General features: G+C 33.0%; 6 protein-coding genes and 1 non-coding gene across 7 annotated transcripts; 4 read left to right on the top strand and 3 right to left on the bottom strand.

Moving 5' to 3' along the window:
- Window positions 1-3,765: 3,765 nt before the first annotated feature.
- On the bottom strand, window positions 3,766-4,933 carry PHYBLDRAFT_68007 (hypothetical protein; the record flags this gene model as incomplete). The annotated part of the gene is made up of 6 exons (XM_018441872.1): window positions 3,766-3,792; window positions 3,846-3,959; window positions 4,340-4,344; window positions 4,365-4,384; window positions 4,445-4,476; window positions 4,727-4,933. The coding sequence occupies 6 exons, from the start codon at window positions 4,931-4,933 to the stop codon at window positions 3,766-3,768; spliced, it is 405 nt and encodes a 134-aa protein (XP_018295224.1).
- A 1,157-nt stretch (window positions 4,934-6,090) lies between these two features.
- PHYBLDRAFT_165674 (hypothetical protein) lies at window positions 6,091-8,026 on the top strand (the record flags this gene model as incomplete). The annotated part of the gene is made up of 8 exons (XM_018435278.1): window positions 6,091-6,125; window positions 6,461-6,489; window positions 6,674-6,721; window positions 6,744-6,832; window positions 7,386-7,412; window positions 7,480-7,631; window positions 7,788-7,927; window positions 8,010-8,026. The coding sequence occupies 8 exons, from the start codon at window positions 6,091-6,093 to the stop codon at window positions 8,024-8,026; spliced, it is 537 nt and encodes a 178-aa protein (XP_018295225.1).
- Window positions 7,475-7,555, top strand: PHYBLDRAFT_t81. The gene has a single exon. It is a non-coding gene; the product is annotated as a tRNA-Ser (tRNA).
- Window positions 8,027-8,560: 534 nt separating the features above from the next.
- On the top strand, window positions 8,561-10,190 carry PHYBLDRAFT_142690 (hypothetical protein; the record flags this gene model as incomplete). Its single annotated transcript, XM_018430854.1, has 3 exons — window positions 8,561-9,094; window positions 9,177-9,268; window positions 9,341-10,190. 3 exons carry the CDS (start codon window positions 8,561-8,563, stop codon window positions 10,188-10,190), a joined length of 1,476 nt encoding a protein of 491 aa, XP_018295226.1.
- Window positions 10,191-11,566: 1,376 nt separating this feature from the next.
- PHYBLDRAFT_23173 (hypothetical protein) lies at window positions 11,567-13,141 on the top strand (the record flags this gene model as incomplete). Its single annotated transcript, XM_018439797.1, has 4 exons — window positions 11,567-11,781; window positions 11,865-12,357; window positions 12,436-12,870; window positions 12,969-13,141. Coding segments are annotated over 4 exons (1,316 nt in total), but the record flags the coding sequence as incomplete, so codon positions are not given.
- An 882-nt stretch (window positions 13,142-14,023) lies between these two features.
- Window positions 14,024-14,877, bottom strand: PHYBLDRAFT_158098 (hypothetical protein). The gene is made up of 3 exons (XM_018433732.1): window positions 14,577-14,877; window positions 14,247-14,449; window positions 14,024-14,181 (listed from the first exon to the last, which is right to left on the bottom strand). The coding sequence occupies exons 1-3, from the start codon at window positions 14,866-14,868 to the stop codon at window positions 14,065-14,067; spliced, it is 612 nt and encodes a 203-aa protein (XP_018295228.1). The 5' UTR covers window positions 14,869-14,877; the 3' UTR covers window positions 14,024-14,064.
- Window positions 14,878-18,360: 3,483 nt separating this feature from the next.
- Window positions 18,361-20,180, bottom strand: PHYBLDRAFT_177127 (hypothetical protein; the record flags this gene model as incomplete). The annotated part of the gene is made up of 8 exons (XM_018437856.1): window positions 18,361-18,524; window positions 18,602-18,646; window positions 18,724-18,789; window positions 18,854-18,987; window positions 19,192-19,368; window positions 19,474-19,594; window positions 19,759-19,909; window positions 19,995-20,180. The coding sequence occupies 8 exons, from the start codon at window positions 20,178-20,180 to the stop codon at window positions 18,388-18,390; spliced, it is 1,017 nt and encodes a 338-aa protein (XP_018295229.1). The 3' UTR covers window positions 18,361-18,387.
- Between the last annotated feature and the right edge of the window lie 430 nt (window positions 20,181-20,610).

The raw sequence follows: 20,610 nt of genomic DNA on the forward strand, positions 1-20,610 counted from the left end.
GCCGTACGTTTTTCGATCAAATTTTGATCGTCGCTATTACAATTTTAGTCCAATAATATCGCGTTATGAATTCAAAATTTGATCGATCAATCTGGCTGAGTACCCCCTATTGTGAGAGTAATACCGGCTTCGTATGACTGAGACACAATCTGAGCCAAACTTAGCAACAAGAGTTTTGGCTAGACGTCTATCAGCTTTGCATTGGTTGATGTCACTTGAAAAAAACATCCTATGAGAGTATCCACAATATTTACAATAGCTAGCTTTTATATAATGAAATAGTCCAATATTAATCCAATAACAGGTTATAATAACGGACTACTGGATTTTATAATGATAATATCTTACATATTATTAAACAATAAATTATAATTAACAATTACATTAATGTGGAATTGAGATTCTATAATCCATTAGCATTTGGGCTATATATTTATTCATAGTTACGAGCCCTGCTCAAATAGATCTTTATATAAATATGTCTCTTTAAAATAGTCACCTCGTAAAATCAATATAAACTTGGGTCGATCTTTATTAAAAGTAGAAATTTCTATAATATAGGATTTCTATAAAATTTCTAGCAGATGAAGATTCTCGCTAACTTTCGAAAAGCTTTTTGATAGCATCAAAAGATGGCACTAGAAACAGCATATCAATGATGAAAAAAATATTGATTTTTGAATTGAAAAAAAAAAACTATTTAGTTATTTAACGTTGATCACTAATACTTATTAAAGCATACATATATGGGTAGTAGCTTGTATACATACTACACTTTGATTTCTTGGATAGGCTAGACAACTTTGGTGGCCTAATATGTACTGTACTTTTCCATCTGATTAGTTTCGTGTATTCAACATATTTTTTCTGGCTTATACTCCTTTGACCAAAAATAATATCCTTACCATTTTTTAGACTTCTTTTGTTGAAGTTATATTTTGTATATTTTAAATAAAAAAGTTATTATTATTAATTTTTATTGCTTTGCAAAAACATGTATATTTATGCTTAACAGGTAATGTCCCTTTGAAATATCTGCAATGGAATTGACAATAGAATAATAATAATACTTTGATTAATAAGTACTAAATAAAAATAAAGCCAAAGTATAAAATAAGAATGTGTGTTTTATTTACATATTATAGATGTACGTTTATAAAATAGGTAGTCAAGTATTCTTTAAAATAAAGGTATATTTTGCTTAAAAAGAAGGTTATTAAGGGACTCAAATTTTGCTAATTAGTTGATATTACCTTTGCCTGAATCGTGGATACTTTCAAATATTTTATTCAAAGAATAAAAAGATGTGATATTCTATTAAAGCTAGTTTTGAGATTTTTTGAATATATATATAACGAGTCATCAAGATATTTGGAATATATTTGAAAGGATATTTTTTATTGTCACGCACTTTCTTGGATACTTGTTAGTATTGCATATTTTCATGAAAGATGTATATATTATATAGTAAGAAAAGAGTATAAAAGTTAAAAGTATGTTAGTATATTAGTAAAAGTATAATTATAAATAATAGACTTATCAAAGTATTTAAATTGGGCAAAGAAAAATTAAAAGAAAAGAAAAAGGAGAGACAGTTATTTTAACAAATATGGGTTTATAAATATGTGAGAAAAACAAGCAAAAAAGTTAATGTAAGTGTATCCTTGCAAAAACAGAATATAAAAGCATTTAATATTATACTTTAATTAATACTACCTTATAATTTCTAGTATTTAATATTGATGGATATAATAAGAAATTTTATACTTATAAAAAGCATCTATGAATTATAATCAATAATCATTTGATATCAAAATCTATATTATTATAATGATAGTAAGTATGTTTTTTAAGTAAGTTTATTATAATTATCAAAGGTATGCTGTGTTTTCAAAACATATATATATAAATTTATATTTATATTTACAAGATAATAGACTTTATCACTGATTATAGCAAGTATTTCTTCAATATATTTACCGTACACTCTATTATAACATTTTTTGTATATTTTTCAGTAAATAATCAAGATATATACTATATATACTATTAAAGTTTTATTCTTTTTAATTTTTTTTTCAAAAAAAAATAGCCTATATTTGAAGTAACAAGAATTCTTTATTAAGACAAAATTTCTGTAAAAAAAAACTTTTTTCTTTATTTTATATCAATGAAAAGAATTGCTCAAAAATATTGTCTTAGTAAATGTTGTATTTGGGATACTTTAATATCCAATATCATATACGAACCCAGACAGAAGTACCTGTCAAAGAGATTGTTATAAATGATTATTCAATATGAAGTCCTATCTGAAACATAAGAGCAATGTGACAGATCCAGCATTGGATCATCTTCAAGAAGTACTTAAACTATTATCGCAAAGCCATTACGATAACTCATATCCAGAGTGACTGAATATATTTCAATAAATATAAATACCATAGATAAAATAACTTTTATGAAGACAATTCGATTTGACTTGAACTTTTAATAAACACAATAAAAAAGGGTCTCAAAGTACTTATCGTTCCATCTTTCCATATACAAATATAACAGTAAATATAAAATTATATATCTTAATATACATTTAAAAAAATCTTTATATCTTTAAAAAAAGAGAGATACTTTATATATAACTTATATATGAGGTATTTGGGATTGTTTGTGGGTTAGTATCTCAATAATGAGAAAAGTAGATACTGTGAGAGTGTTATTTATTAAAGAGATCGCGCGCACTATGAATGAAATTGGTGTGACAATACTACTAATTTGCATGAAATTTGGTGGCTGGCCACACTACGCTAAAGCAGGGAAAATTGGTGGTAAATGAGCTATGCTTGCCACTAATCATAGTGGTATTGCCACTAATTTACTGAATAGTAAGGCAGCATGCTTGATTGGCTTAGTTTCAAACATATTGGTAGTAGAAGTATGATAGAAATCCATATATAGAAAAATTGGTAGTAAAATTGGTGGATTTTATTTTTATTCATACGCTTGCTGCGCAGTAGGATATACAATAGAAATATATAATAGGCTGTACAATGTACTATATGATATACTATACGATGTATTATATGATGTACCATACAATGTGTGGTATACACACCACAATTGAGTGAAGAACATACCCCACAACCAAACACTGGTTCCTTCTTGCTAATGAACCTGGCAAGTTAACAATCTCCGGAACTGTTACACACCAGGCACACGTACACTACACACTCATACAGTGTAAACCAACCATTACACAACAGGGATTTGAATTACAGGGATTTGAATAGTAGCAGATATAAACAATATTATTTTGTCTCTTTAAAAAATAACACTCTCACAGTATCTACTTTTCCCATTATTGAGATACTAACCCATAAACAACCCCGAATACCTCACAATGTACTATGCAATGCCCTATACTATAGACTATACAATGGACTATACAATATAATATATGGTAGACTATGTCTTTTACATGACATATAATAATGCATATTCATATACAAGCTTAATAATAATACTAGCAATATATCTTGCACATATACTAACTCATATATTAGTTATACGAGTAATACATACCTTTAGATATATCAGCTATGGATGGCGGGACTCTTCTTTATGAATTATAATTGTTGATGCTTTTCTATTAAAATAACGTTCAAGCAATTCTGTTCCAGTGTTGTGTAAAGCTAAAGTAAAGAATACTATGAATATATGTGCTTAAAAGTATTTTTTTTGTAATTACCCCAAGTATATTCATTAACAGCTTCAAGTAATTGTGATTAAAGACGAAGTCTACAAAAATAAGTTAATATACAAAGTAAATACACATAGCCCAGTAAGCTTACCTTTATAATTTGTTTGCATTCGAAGATTGTCTGGTAGCTACCATACTGCAGCACAAGCCCCAAGTAATTAGATGCACCTACTGATTGATAGCTAGCCAGATTGTTTAATATACCCTATACAATATCACTTTAGTAAGACTGTAACTTACATTGGCTGTATTTTGTGAAAGGAAGTCAAGAGTATATTATATAGTAGCTGCTTGAAAAAAAAAACTGCAAAAAAATGTGTTTTTCTAGTTGCATTAGTCTTTTTTTAAAAATCAAAACACAATTGTAGTGATTTTATATCAAACGTGTCTTAAATTTTGAGTGGTGCATGTTGTTTGAATGTGATTACAGGAAAAGTAATGGAAGAAAGTAGAGGAAATGAGTCCATTTGTCATTGATTAAAAAAAAAGAGAGATTGTAAAGAGAATTTTTTGTTGTTGTTCTGGAAGACGGAAATAACAGGGAGTTCAAAAAATAAATAAATTCGATGGCTCTGCATGTTTTTTCTTGGTGGTGAGGCTGCCACACTACTTTCTGCCTCACCAATGCTACTTTTAAAAATATAGTTTAGTCATTATATTAAGTTTTACATTTGAACAATCTATACATACCTCAACTCTTCTTCTTGAACTTCTCTACTTAACTTTGCCAGCATATTTTTTAATAAAGAAAAGTATTAATGAAATATCTTGCATGACACTAAATTTAATATGTATGATTTGTCACTTCTCCATTTGGTGTTCAGCCTTCATCACTTCTTGAAGGAGAAGAACAGTAACTCATTGACCTCTGAATTTGTGTAAAGCAAATTGGTATTTCAAAATTAACTCCTTGAGTCTCAAGGAGTAGTACAACTTTTGTTGACTACTCAATCTTCCTCAGTTTGTCTCTACAATGCTGTCTTTATGCATAATATGTTGGCATTGCCTTGTAGACATGTGGAACTGCAGTTGAATGAGCTTTTGCTCTTCTAAGAATACGCTGATATCCGTCTCCTGTTTCTTTTTCCACAGATAGTTGATCAGTGCATTTATCCTTGCAGTTGCACTTGGTATCTTATTTGTTCTTATTGGGATAAAGTCAACACGAGTCTCTGTCATTGTAACAGGAATATGTCTTACTCCTCTCACAAGCAATAAAAAGTAACTTTTTGTTTTTTCAATAATTAAAATATACTTTTATTTTAGTAAATTAAAACAGGTGAAAATAAAATAGAGAGCAAGTCATGTAAATTAGATGTATAAAGTAGTTATAGAGATTTACCATCATCTTAAAAAATAACTTCAAGATGATGTTCATTTACATAGAAAGGAAAAAATTAATGCAAAGTAAAAATTTGAGCAAAATAAAATATAAAAAAAAATCAATTTAAATCCCGCACTTTTGGTAAATTAGTGGAAAAGATAGTTGGTCTGTCATATTGATTAGTGGTATTGTCAAAATACAACAATCTTGACAATGAGACAAAAAAAAAAGTTTTACGATTTCAAATAAAAAATAAATAAATCAAATTGCTATACTCTCTATATGATATAAATGTAAAAAAAAGACATTTCTATTATGTTATTTTGCTCTTAAATACAACTATATTTTTCAACTTTTTTTAATATTTTTACCAAACTCTAGAACCAATTTGATTGGTTAATTAAAATAAATTAGTGGCATATCCACTACCATTAGTGGCAGCCACACTAATTTCATTCATAGTGTCCAAAACTTCCATTCAAAGTGAAAAGTTTATTTATCTGTATTATTCATTTAAAATTAGTAAATAATTACTATCATAGATTATATATATATAAGTAATTTATGAACTTATTTTAATAATATAAAAAATGAATATAAATCATATGCAAAGTATCTCACATTCTTTTTAATTGTTTTAAAGTACAATCTTAAGTCACATACAGAGTATCTTTAGTTTTTTTTCATAATATATATGATTAAAATGATAAATACAATATTTTTATAGTTTGAAATAATATATAACACATTACTCATTTGTATATATTTTATGTATAGGGTTATATATATTAAATAGTTTAAACTTTCTGTTGCATGTGGTATGTTGTTGTATGTAGAAGATGTACAAGAAAAGATAATTGTATATAAGAAGAGGAATTTAAAAGAGGAATTGAAGGTTTGCGTTTGATATCGGATAAATTGAGATAATAAAATAGTCTCTTTGTTACCAAATAGACCAGTTAAAGAAATAAAAAGGGAAACTAACACTAAGGTAAGAGTTTAAATAATTTGAATGATTAGAGAAATAGTTAAACTAAAAGAAGTGAAGTAAATAATACTAATCCTAAAGAGTTAACTATGAGAAAGAAATGTTTAATAGAGTAAAGGATTTAGCTAAAGGGAAATTTACTATGGTAAATTTACTAAGAGATAAATAAAAGAAGAAATCGGGACAAAATAATAAAATAAAAGGGGATGGTCAATCTTCCATGAAGACTTGACAGAAAAATAAAATAAAACGGAAGAAATTTCACAAGAAAGATCAGAGATAATAGACAGCGTCTTGAAGAAAACTTGTATCAGAAAAATTCGACCATTGTTTATTGATTAATTTTAGAAAGATATTTATACTATTTTATGGATAAAATATATGGCAAAAATAGGCTAGATAAAACTCGATGTGGTATTTCAGGTACGAAACAATAGAAAAATAAAATATTTGATAATAGAGACGTATAGAAATACTTTGAGACTGTATATAAGTTGTCTTTATTCATAAATAAAAAGTGTCCCTTTTTATAAGAAAACACAATCTGCTCTTGTCATTACATCTTAGTTTCTTAAGGCTTTCTTCCTTTACTATATTTGGTTATTAGAGTGTATTTACTGCTTAACTAGTGTCGGTGTTACAATTATGACATCAAGTCATAAATTATACTTCTTTAGCTCTTAGCTATTCTTTTCTCTTTTACACTAGAGCTTTAAGACTTCCTACTAAATTAGCTCCATATCGATCTGACACAGTTTACCCAGCAGTATGATATAATTATTTTAACAATCTTTAAGATATTATCTACAGTACTAACTGTAATAATTATTGGGCTGATTACTTAATCATTTATATAAATTTTATACTGACAAGATGATAGCTACTACGCTATCCCAATATGAATATGTTCTTATATGTGATAAATTCAACATCCGAGTGTCTAAATCACCACACTCGATGAGATAATCATAAATAAAAATATAAAGAAAAATAACTATATAAATATTTCGTCATGAAAGAAGAAATAGATGAAGTTATAATATATAACTACAAGAAAAGGAAAATATCAGAAAGAAGTATGTTATAAATAAAGGGAAAAACTATTCAGTTAACAATTTTGGTAAAGTAGTGTTTGAGAGGAAGCGTCACATTTAGTGTGCAGGAGTGAAATAAAAAAGAAAAGGGAGAAAACAATTTCGGGAAAAATAAAGGGGAAAGATTTTAATTTTCAGAAAATCGGTTTTTGGAAAAGGGCGATTTTGTGAAAATGGAAGAAAGAAATTAAAATTAAAATTAAAATTTTGAAGAAAAATAAAAAGGGGTTGTCAAAAGAAAGTCTGAACTTGGTAAAATTTGGTTTTTGAACTAAGGCCGACAAAATTATTACACCACGTTTCATTTCAACTAAGTCAGTTTGTCCGAGTGGTTAAGGAGTTAGACTTGAAATCTAATGGGCTCGCCCGCACAGGTTCGAACCCTGTAGCTGACGTTTTGCTTTTGTGGTCATTTTTAGTTGTCGTTCCCGATCTGGGTTGGTCTTCCTTTTACTATAACAAAGTCAAAAGGTCAAACCCACTGGGGATCAAGGAGTATACGTAAAATCAAAGAGAGGATAAAAGATACCTTTTATTAATATGAATTGAATTGTCTTATATAGTTTTCTAAACTAATACTGCGCATTATCCGCAGTAGTTATTATTTATATTTAATTAAAGAAATAGTCATTATACTGCGGTTAATGCTCAGGAAGATATTACTGCGCATAAAGAAGTACTGCGGTTAACTATCTTCAGATTTTACGGATTCATCAAAATAATGTCCGACATAATAATGGCGGGCATTATTTTGAAAATTGTTAACTGTAATACTTCTTTATGCACCATGCGATATTCTTAGAAAATAGCCATAATTTAATGATTCTTTTTTATTTATTTATTATATAGTGGTTACACGTATATAATCCTCAATTCTATTTTAGAAAATAATATAAAAAAAATATATTACGTACATAATCTTATATTTCTAAATTCATCTCTAACTCAATAAATGAAAAGAAAAAGGTTTTGTTTTTAATAAGTATCAACACACACATTTATACATACAGATAAAGATACATATATGCGGGTGTTTTCTATTTATTTCATAGTGGTATATTAATTGAATCTCATACTCTCTTTTTTTTAACAGAAAATACTCTTGTAATAGTTGTACCTTTTTATAATTACATGTTGGTATGAGCGTGAGTATATTTTAAGAGAGAGAGAAAAGATAAAACACTTTATGCAACAAATTTCTTTTTGAAATATAATTGATTTTTTCTTCTGATAAATAGACAATTCACAAATCAATTGATTCTACGTCATTTAAAATATAACAAATAACTGAAGTGTTTATCGGATTTCTTCGGCGAAAACTCTTGAATTAGCATGATTATTAGTATTTTATTTGGCGGTGAATTGCATAATGTTCTTTTACTTTCCCTTTTTGACAAACTATGAACTTAAACCAAATTGACAATTACCAAAAAATATCAATTCCCTATACCAATACTACACAAGAATTCAAGACAAATGTCCTACCAGGTATGGAGACTGAATATTCAGAGAAAAATGGGCAACACATACACTTTGATGAAAGCCAAGAAAAGTCAATTAAAGATCAAGTAAACTTTGAGTTAAGCCCAGGGTTATCAGAAACAATCAACCTACATAGCCAGCCAAATGACCAGGTCGAAGATTCGATGCTGACGCCCCCACACAGACCTATTGACATCACTTCAGTTGATATACTTCCAATACCCGGCGAAGAACCTCCTCCAAAACAAGATCAAGATCAAGAAGATACAAGCATGTCCCTCCCATTTTATTTAGGTGGGATCAAGGAAGGTCATAAAAAAGTCCTTACTTTTGTTGGTCGGTGTGGGTTTATTGCCAAAGGAGTAGTGTATGGTATAATTGGTGTCTTATCATGTACTAATGTCACCGGCGATTGGACGCCAAACGGGAGCCAGAATAACGAATCACCACAGGTACTTGTGTACTTACAAGCTATCGATGCTCTCAGTTCATTTAACTATTCCATTATTCCATTTCTCATTCATATTTTTCAAGGGAGCATTTCTTTTGTTGGGTGGAATACCCTATATTGGTCGACCAATTCTTGTTATCCTGGCAATAGGACTTATAACCTACATTATATGGCGGTAATAACAGACATATGGTACCATGTGGTGAATTATGGAGTAAGCTGATATGTGTTTTATCATGGACTATAGATTCTGGGAAGCTATAACCAGCCAGGGAGCGGATGCCAAAATGAGTAAAGCCGCCAATTTTTTTCGCTACAGACTTTCACCTTTTGTAAGCGGCTGTGTTTATGTCGCATACACATACTATGTGATTAGAATGATATACCAAACACCAGAGGAGCAACAAGAATTGACATCCAGTAAAGCATTTCCAGGCTCATGGACAGGCTCAAGCCTCGGAAAAGCTGGAATTAGTCTTCTCGGAATTGCTTTTATGATCGCAACCATCACGCAGATTGTTAATTCTGTCACATGTAATTTTCGCCATGATCTACGTACATCAGATCCGAATGCACGACAATGGGAAGCGGCAATTGTCAATACAGCTGGACGTATTGGATTTGCGGGTAGAGCGGCAGTGTTTGGTACTTTGTCAGGATTCTTTTGGGATTCTCTTGCCAAACGAAACGAGTCAGGATCACATAATGTTATCGGAGCAGCTATGAGTAAACTCGCAACATCAAGTGGAGGACAGTTCTTCTTGATGTTGACTGGAATATGCTTGGTAATATATGGTTTATTTTCCATTTCAAATGCGTACTACAAGTATTTTCCAACCCCACCACCTTCTCGAGAGCCAATGTATACACTGCCAAAAGTGCGAAGAGATTCATCTGTCAGAGTAACCGATCAGGGTGCACCCGTATCTTATCACAACCGTTTTAAGTGGTGGAGTGGTCTATTAAGCCGCCTACAGCGAAATACGTCAAATGAAACAAAGGATGATGTACACATTGAGACCGTATCGACTATAGGATCACTACCCTCTCAATACTCTCTTTTGCCTAATCAGAACAATGCTAACCGTATTTCGTAATAGTAATTCAATCTTGTTTTATTACAACATAAAATATGAAGCTTGTAAATAGAAACACATTACTAGCAACATACTTGACTGATATATACTTGTTTATCAAGAGAGTATACCGACAGCAAGTGCGTAAATATTAATTTATATACCATTTAATCATATATATATATATTTATCATTACAAAAATCAGTTTCATAATATTTAATATAAAAAACACTAAGTTAAATAATAAACTATACATTTTATTTAAATATGGTGTTATTTATGAATATATATATATATACCACCTCATAAATCTGGAAAACAATTTTCTTCGACAAAATGTCAAATCCTTTCGCCAAATTAGTTTGACACATTTGTTGACTTCATAGTGTTTTCTAGGTATTTAGAACCTTGAGGAAAAAGAGCTAAAATAAAATACAAGCTCCCTGACAGAGGAATCACTCAAGATGTATATATGTATATATATAAATCTAGAGAACTAGAGAACTGGGTAACACTATGAAAGTAACAAATGTGACAAATAACTTGGCAAAGGGATTTGACATTTTGTTAAAGAAAATTGTTTTCCTGCAAGTACTGTCGCTGAGATTTATTCTAAATTATGACTGCTAAAGAAAAATTATTTATTTTAAATTACCGATTTTTTTTTTCGAAAAACTATATAAACCCCCTCTAAACTGGAAACCTATTTTTTCTTTAGTGACCGTACTCTACAGGATCTGTATGCAGTACATAACCGTTCTACGTTTTTCAAACTAGACACAATATTCAAGTTAGTAGATGAATACTAGCAGACCTTCTAAAGAGTGAAGTGTGTTGATTGTTTTTTCTTCGGAATTTACTTTCAGCAGTTGATGATCTCGTCTGTCTCTATTCCAGGGCATGACATGGAAGGAGCTGTTTTCTGATAACTTTTTTTATTAATAAAATAAATGAAAATAAGCTTTTGAATCAAGAAATAAATTTTTTTTTTATTTATTATTTAAAAAGCACCACCGGTTAATCATTTAAAGTTGTAATTTCAGCACATACTGTATTTTTTCAAGTTGATTTAGAAGAACTATATATATCTATGGTTAAAAGGCGTGCTTTGGTTTTTAGGCAAAATAAACGATGATACCTCTGAAAAAGAACCTCTTTGACGTCTATATTTCTCTTGCTTGGTTGTGCCTCAGTGTATGAGTGATATTTGTGGTAGTGTGTATTTTTTTTTTAAAAAAAAAAGATGAACACAAACCAGGAAGAGCCAATCGTTCTCCACAAAATACTTTCAGGGTGGACAAGTTTTTCTTTTTCTGCTGAGTAAGGAAATTTCCCTCAAAATGGATTTTCTTTTCTTACAGATTCAGTTCTTTCTTCTTCATTCTTTACTTATATCATGGCTGGATACCAAGCCAAAAAGATATTGGTTGCCAACAGAGGTGAAATCGCCATCAGAATATTAACTGCAGCCACAGAGCTTGGATTCGAGACTGTCGCTGTATTCTCAGACCCTCAAGATACATCCCACTGCGATGCAGCACATATCTCTATAAGGATTCGTAGTGCCGCCTCCTTCCTTGACCCAAAAGAGATAATAGAAGCCGCCAAAAGGTTGTCTAAATAGATTAATGTGTTTTGAGCATCTATATGTACCCTACACATCAATTTGCTTACTCGGTTCTTTTTTATATCAGTGTAAATGCCTATGCCATCCATCCAGGATATGGGTTTTTGTCAGAATCGGCCGAATTTGCTAACCAATGCCAATCACAAGGAATACTTTTTATTGGTCCATCCCCAGGCTGTATTAAAGCAGTAGGTGATAAGATATCAGCTCGGCAAGTCGCAATTGCAGCACATGTTCCTGTTATACCTGGAACCGAGCACTCGTTATCCACTCCAGCTGAAGTTTACACATTTGCAGAAAGAGTTGGCTATCCAGTGATGTTGAAGGCGCGCGATGGTGGAGGTGGGCGTGGTATCCGAATGTGTCTTGGGCGTGAAGATGTCGAGGATGCATTGAAGAGGTGTATCAACGAGTCACCTTCCAAGCAAGTGTTCTCTGAAAAAGCAATACAAGGTGCAAAACACATCGAAGTTCAGGTAATGGGTGATCGACACGGAAATGTCATCCATTTATTCGAAAGAGACTGTTCGGCCCAAAGACGCTACCAAAAGGTTTTAGAGGTATGTCAAAAATAAAATAAAATAAGATTCATTATTATAGTTTGAACATTTCTTGTTATTTACACTAAAATTACTTAGGTGGCCCCTTGCCCATCACTTAACAAGGACCTAGCCAAAGAAATCCATGCTGCTGCAATTCGAATTTGTAGACACATCAAATACGATTCAGTGGGAACAGTTGAATTTCTCGTTCATCCAGATTCCAATAGTTTTTATTTTCTTGAGGTCAACCCTCGCATCCAAGTCGAGCACACCATCAGCGAACAGATTACACATGTTGATATTGTCCAGACTCAAATCAAAATTGCACTTGGCCAAAGTCTTGTACAGATGGGATTAAATCAAGATACTATCCAGCCGAGTCGCTTAGTAGCAATCCAAGCTCGAGTAGTAGCCGAGAATCCTATGCATAATAATATGCTCTCGGTTGGAAAGATAACCGACCTTCGTTTCCCAACCGGTCATGGTATCCGTGTTGATACTTGGGTCAAATCTGGAGCTACAGTAATTCCGGTAAAGCAATATTGAACAGTAAGAGAGAGATAAAGAAGAAGAAAAAGTGTAATGTAATGGATCTCTAAGTGATACCTTTAAAATATACCTTGATATAGACTTTTGATTCATTACTAGCCAAGGTTATTGTCACTGGACAATCTTTTGACGATGCCCTTTCCAAGCTGGATAATGCTCTCAAGAACACAGTAATTACCGGAGTTAATACCAACATTGATTTCTTACGCGCATTATTATCAGACGCTGATTTCTTTGAAAATTCCATGTCTAATGTTAATATCAAATCACTCGAAAACAAGATGGATGTCCACCTAAAGATTACCGCTGTACTTTCGGAAGAGAGACGACTCCGACTCATTAATGAGAAAACATCCACTAAGGTCACAGCAGCACCCACTTCAGCATCTTCTTTACAGTTTAAGCCTGGCGACGCATTTAATATCGAAACCAGTGATCCAAATAACAAAGACACCACATCAAATATACACACCTTCCAGATAGATTCCATCTCAGTCAATAACTTTCCAGATGAGTTTTCAGCACACGTACAATCAGCATCGTCTGAAGCACCTGGTTTCCCAAGCAATCCTTTCGCAATGACCATCACACGAAAATCCGCTATCACCTCGGCTGGCACAAAACTCCGTAGAAAGGCTGTTGCACGCACACTGACTGATGTTGGGTGTCCTGTCACAGGCATGTTAGTTGAGATTAGTGTCGAGGAAGGAGATGTTGTGAAGGAAGGACAAGAGCTTTTTGTTGTAAATGCCATGAAAATGGAGACAGTAATTAAATCTCCAATCTATGGCCGTGTAAAGCATATTTACGGTAAACCTAGCGAGCTTGTAGAAGGTGGTGATTTGGTGATCGAATTATCTGAAGTCAAGAATAGTAAGCTTTGAAAAGAAAACATATAAAATTTAACATTTATCACAAAATAAATAAATACCCGGATACCTTTTTATATATATACAAGAAAAAAAAGTTTAACCAACTATTAAAAGATATAAAGGACATCCCTAGCAGTTACATTTTTAAAAGATAATTCCCTGTGTATTTTTTAACTGTTTTTATAATAAAATTCTATATCAACCGCAACAAAATGAATCCAATAGTTTGACATTTTTATCAAATGTGTGCATGTGTATTATGTGTGTATGCAATATTAAGAGTTTAATAATAAATAAGAGAATTCTAACACACAGAAGCAAATTTTCCAATGTAATAGCAGAGAACCATTGCAATGAACACTACAGCCAGCTGTTGGCCATTGAATGAGAGCTCATCCGTAATAATAATTATATTGTTGTTCTATTAATAGGAATTTCATATTAGCTGAAGAAGAAAAAGAACACTAACTAATAGCAATAATTTACCTGGTGTTCAGGAACAAGCATGTACCCTTTAGGAACACGCAAAGAAGCTGATGTAATGTCCGTATTAAGAGAAGTAAAATATGATGTGGATTTGGGCTCTATGTACGCGCCTGGAGGGTTTGGTGACTGTTCGGCTATTTGAAGGGGATGTAGTGGGTGTGTGAGAGGAGCAGGGGATGACATGTCTTTCTGTTGATCATCGTCTACAATAACACACACAATATGTCAGTATTAATCAGAGACATTTTAAATAAATAAATAAATAAATAATATATCAAAGTAAAAACTACTACTACTACTACTACTACTACTACTACTCAGTTTTCTTACTAGATTTAATTGTACACTTCTCATTATTAAAAGAGTCTAAAAGAGCAGGGCGTTCAGGTATCTTTTCCGTAGAAGCAACTTCTGTCTCTTGAACTTCCTTGGCCATATCGTACTCATCAATAGATGCAGCATATGTGATGACAGGAGCAGTAGGGCGTATTGTAATCGTGACATTCTTTCCTTCGATTGTAGGCTGGGTTGTGTATATTTTAACTACACTGGTCTCTTTAACAAGCTCAACTCGAGTTTCATTTGCTGGTTCTGCCTGGATCTGCACTCCATCGGGGTACATGGAGTTGTGAAACCGGATCTCCGTGCACCAAGTTCCGGGAGTATTACCTTTGCGGGCACGATATGAACTTGATGGTTCATGTTTGGCGATATAACAGATCTTGTACACCTTCGTATCGGACACAAATACCTCTTCAATAACCTTTCCAGCAACCCTTCGAATGTAAGGCGGGAACCCTTTTTGCTCGATATAATTACATGCATTCCTAACGCACGTACGAGGATATGTGTCTATTGGGGAATTAAGAAGAGCAGCTGCATTGGTGCTATAGACCAGTGTGACCGTAACTGATTGTGTTCTTCCACGCTCGTTAACATGTGGGAGGAATTTCCAGCCATATAAATGCATATGTACACGTTTATATTTCCCTGAACCATCTTCTGGAACCTGAGTATCAAGCACACTAGTTGTTGCCGTGTACACCGCTCCACTTGTAACATCAGTATCAATACTAGTAATTGCTGATATATCTTCTGCTATCTCTTTGTTTTTTAAGAACCAATGTACGAGATATTCTTTCTGACTGAAACGCTCTACAATATGTCCATTGCCAAAGAATTCATCCCCTTATTTTTTGGGGATATAATAAAACCATTATTAATTACAGTTCATACATGTAGTATGTTTACATATCAAAGCTTACAAACATGACGGGCGCCATAGCAATGTATTACCGAGCATAGTTGCTCTGCAGTCCATTTTCCTTGAATAGTGTAATCAGCACGAATAAAAGAGATTTCATCCACATTTCTGGTGAGTTGGTATGTACTGACACCATCTGTGTTGTCTTTGAGTGTCCATTCGTCCAGAGAATGAGACGAAAGTCGTTTTAATAATGCCACGCTGTCAGACCTTTTAGAGACATGTCGATGCGATGGATAAAGATGGCGAGAAGGCATAGGTCTCAACCCCATAGGTTTAGGCGGGTCCGGTAATGGTCTTCTCGGAACGGAATCGACAGACGGTCGTTCGGAGTCAAGTGAGGTTGCAGAGGGTGAGTCGGATGAATATGTCAGGTCGTTGTCGGCAAACTTGATGTGTCTCTTTACTACCGACTGGTCCAGTGTATTTCCGGATCCAACCAGAATGGGTTTCTGAGAGGGTGTTGGGGAAGGTGCTTGCCTGGATCCATTTCTTGATCCCGAAGATTGGCCAGAAGGTCGTCGTATACCACTTTTTTATTTTATTTTATTGATTTATTGACTTTTATATGAATGTACGAGATATAATCTCAATTGATTTCTCATTAAATACTTACTTTTTATTTTGATCGATAGACATTGGATCCAGAGTAGGATTCATAACAGAGGGCCTTTGGTTATATTGGGATATGTTACCTAGGAACGAACTAGAAGACCTTTTCTGTGCCCGAGCACGTTCTGCCTTTTTCTGAAGATAATCATTTACTAGAGCAATCACAAGAGGGCGCCGAGCCAATGACTTTTTTGCAAATCCCGGAACCCATCCTTTCATGCTCTCTTGAATGATATATGTAACTTTTGTTGCAGGCTGTGAGCTGAAATGTACAGGTTCCAAAATCCAGCCTTGTAACTATCAGTATATATTTAATTAAAGCAAAACAAGAAGAAAGCACGACCTTTTTAATACGCTGAAAATACATGAAAAGTATATATAATCTTATAAATAAATATTAATTATTAAATACTAAATACTAAATATCAAATATATTATGTTGTATTAATTGTGATTTATTGAAACACAAATTTACCTTTATCTGTGTACGAGTACGTCCTTGTATACGAGGTATCCGTGGAGTTTCTACACTTGTACATGCAAATATAATAGCACCTGTTGATGTACACTCAATTCTTTCGACGAGAGATAAATCTCGTGCTCTAACAGAGTGCAAATCCAAGATTAATCTCAAGATATAACCAATACTATCCATTCTTACTTTGAAGAAGAAGTAGGTTTATTGACTTCATATGTCAATGATGTCGTATCATTGAGGTTGTCGACAAGGTTACCATCTTCATATCTTTTATTTCACAAACACGACAATTATTAATTATTCAGAGAACGTGATTAGCGAATGGAATTGAACTGATCATATATTGGACTTACTGTTCATCCCACAGGCGTCTTAGGCCAATAACATAAAACACTGACTGAGGAGAGAATCCTTGGATTATAGATTCGCCTTTGAATATAGGCGCCTTGTCTCCTTTGAACACACCACTTTTCATGTGAACAACAACACCACTCTTGTGTTTTAATGCCTTTTTCCAGCCGTCTTCTCGGACAACTTGTTTTAGGGTTGCCAATGCAGTATCGGCTTGATGGATGTAGTAGGAAGACGAACTCAGCGGCGTATCGGAATATCCACTTGAAAGTGCGGGGTGAGGATAAGGTAGAGAGTTGCCTGAATCAGTCCGTTTGCCCTGATGAGGAGGCAGACCGGGAGAATCATCCTCGTCATCACTAAAGATTGCATTGAAATCACTCAGTTGAACCAACTTTGGGTAAGGAGCGTAATGGGCGGATGTATGTGAGTAGTTTTGGAGGTTGAGTTCGTCCCAGTCATGCAGATCGTCTGGTGGGTAATTGTAGACATGAGTTGATTGAGATCTCATTGTGGGTTATCGTATAAATGAAGGAATACAAAGTGACGTTTGTTAAGGTTTCTTCTCCTTCTCTTTCGTTAGCAACTGTTAGCTCTTCTTTTTCTTTAAGCAAAAAAAAAAAAGAAAAAAAAGAGATACAAGGCACTTTTTTTTTCTATTCTTTTTTTTTCTTTTTTTGGATTAAGAATTGTAGCACTTTGAGTGCTTTTGAGAAGGAGGAAAATTAATCAAATTTATTAAACTTTTTTTTATCTCTCTTTTTCTTCTGTATTTCTAGTTAATTGACTGAGTGGCTGCTGCTACTACTGCTACTACTGCTGTGTGTGTGTGTGTGTGTGTGTGAAGAGAAAACCGTTCCATAACTTTTGTAGAGCATTTTGTAAATTGTGGAGCCAAATTGGAAGTAAGGCACGTTACTGCAAACTTATCCGTGTCACCGATGTTCCTGAATAAATCGACTTTTTTCTTTTCTTCTTTTGATTCACCAGTGAACAGTCACTCAATATAAAACTTAAGAATTGCAAAAAATAATAATATGCAAAGTGTATCTCTTCTTCTTTTGTTCTTTTTAGGCTTTCTAACTGCGTAAACTTTGTATAGACCGCCAAAAAAAAAGGCAAAATCTGGAACATGTCAAGTCCTGTATTTTGTTACAGTTTTAACAGTGGTTTGTAACGATTCTATAGTATAAAAAATGTAAACTAGTTAGCAGTCGAGATTTTTTTCTAGTAAAACTTATTCAATACTCGTTATTTCTTTTTTTTAGAAAAAAAATAAACGAGGGTTTCTCATTTCTATTAGATGAATAGTATTCTAACCAAAAGTAAATGCATTTCATCAGACTATTGTACCATCTTATTAGGCGACGTTTCGCACGTTACACTACTGGAGTAGCATACACACAAATAATTATATGATTTATTTATTTTTGAGATTATATCTTGACTTTTGGAGGTAGAACAAGGCGTTGGTTTCTTTCCCAGAATTCAACCAAACAGTGGGCTGTCTTTGAGGGAGCATCTTCTTGCAAGAAATGACCGGCCTCAGGGAAGATATGCAATTGAAATTTACCTAGAAAAAATAATGATAAAATCATATCAAATCGTGAATTTCAATCTCTTTTGATCATTGTATTATTATTTCTTTACCTTGCATCTGACCTATGATAAGAGTCTTGTCCAATCGATCTGTGCCTGTTTTTTTTTTAAAAAAAATATGTAAAATATATATATATATATTTCTTTGTATATTTCTTTGTATTTTATTTTACCTGCCAAAATGAGCTGCTTTGCAGCCGCACAAGCCAAGAATTTGGTCGAAAGTCCTGTAAACCAATCTACATACCAAAAACACATTAATCAATTGTCTGTCCAGAAAGATAATGTCTTTATTGTGTTTACCTGTCCAGTAGAGTTCGGTGTTTCTCAAATCTGTTCTCCACACATATTGAGAGGGATGATCTTCCTGTGGTTTAAGAAGAGGAGGAATTGAAAGCCTAGCAGACTCGACATTGCGAACAGTGTGTGATTTGACACTAAGTTTGTTTTATCCACCAGCAGAGAAAACAAATCAAAATCCAATTCAATTCAATTCATATTATATTATATTATGTAATTAAAGTTACCAGATTACATGATTAGTACATCTTTAAACAAGTCTTCTACTCTCTACCTCTCATCTATCTTTATATTCATCTTCACCCTTCATATTTTATATCAAAGAAAACACTCTGACTAACCTCCATTGGATTGCTTGCTCTACCGAAGTAAAAAATGTGGGACGTGTAGCCAAGTAACTATTCATAGACACCAATGCTTCTATAGCCGATCCTTCAACCACATCCAATACCGAGACACCCAGGATGTGCGGCAGTCTTTTTCGTTGGGTCACATCAACCACAATAGGACCACCCATACTATTTTTAGTTTATATATATATTTTAGTCGACCACAAACACGCAAATGGTAATAATAATAGTAAAGAGACCGTATCACTGTTATCAACACCAAGTTAAATTTACCTGTGACCTACTAAGATTATGTCAGGCACATTGCCTTGGTACAATGTTTCTGCTACAAGTACCAAATCATCACTTAGGCGTGCCTGAGAGAAATCAGTGTCTTCTTCTGTCTTTGTGTTTCCTGTAGACAGTATTTGATTTTATTTTATTTAAAGAAGAGACATATGCAAATTATCAAAGTTCACCCCACGAACACACAACCAAGGTATTAGAAATTAAATTTCGGCTATTAATATAAATATTTACTGCTGTTATTCCCTATTGCTGTATCGATTAATAGCTTACCATGGCCTCTACAATCATAGGCTACAATAGAGCATTTTCCGTGAGTGAATTCTTTAATGTGTTTGGCCGTGAATCCAAAAGATAGCGCACTGCTTCCTGCACCATGATGGAGAAGGAAAACCGGGCCTGGTGTATCTACTGTTGCCTCAATCTTGTAAACGCAAAAGGTGTGTTTATGAATTGTTTGTTAAAGAAAACCAAAAAAAGGAAGTTTTTTTTGTTATATATAACTAAACTTTTTGACATGGGTTAATTTGTAAGCCTAAGAAGAATAAAAAGGATATGTCAAGTGTACCAGGAATAGTGATGATTTCCCGAGTATCAAAGCATTCAGTCCAGTCTAATGGGCTGTACTTTTGTTTGACATGAGAAGCCATTCCACGCGAACTATAAATGTAAATATATAATACACACACAGGCATATATAAATATATATAAATATATATATATTTTCAAAAAAAAAAAGAAAGCCAGGATTCCGAACAGTAAAAATTTAAATTGCGAGAAAGGTAATGCGCTCAAAAACAACAAAAGAAGAGAGACATCATGGTTTTTTGTGCAAGTAATTCATGTTGTAATGGTAAGAAATAAAAGAAACTACTTGCGCAGGAGCGGTTGGGTCTACTGGTTCTTCATCCTCAGACAGTCTGTCGAAAGCATAATTTCCTTTCTTGAAGAGATCTCTTTGCAAAGAAGACATTCCAAAATAATAACAATATATATGTATATAGATAGATAGACTATAGGTTCAAATAAGCAAGTAAGCAATTGATTAAATAAGAGAATAAGAATAGGAATAAAAAGAAAAATTAAACCGCGTCTCTCTCTCTCACACACACACACACGTATATA

Source organism: Phycomyces blakesleeanus (genome assembly GCF_001638985.1).
Source record: "Phycomyces blakesleeanus NRRL 1555(-) unplaced genomic scaffold PHYBLscaffold_5, whole genome shotgun sequence".
Lineage (NCBI taxonomy): Eukaryota > Fungi > Mucoromycota > Mucoromycetes > Mucorales > Phycomycetaceae > Phycomyces > Phycomyces blakesleeanus.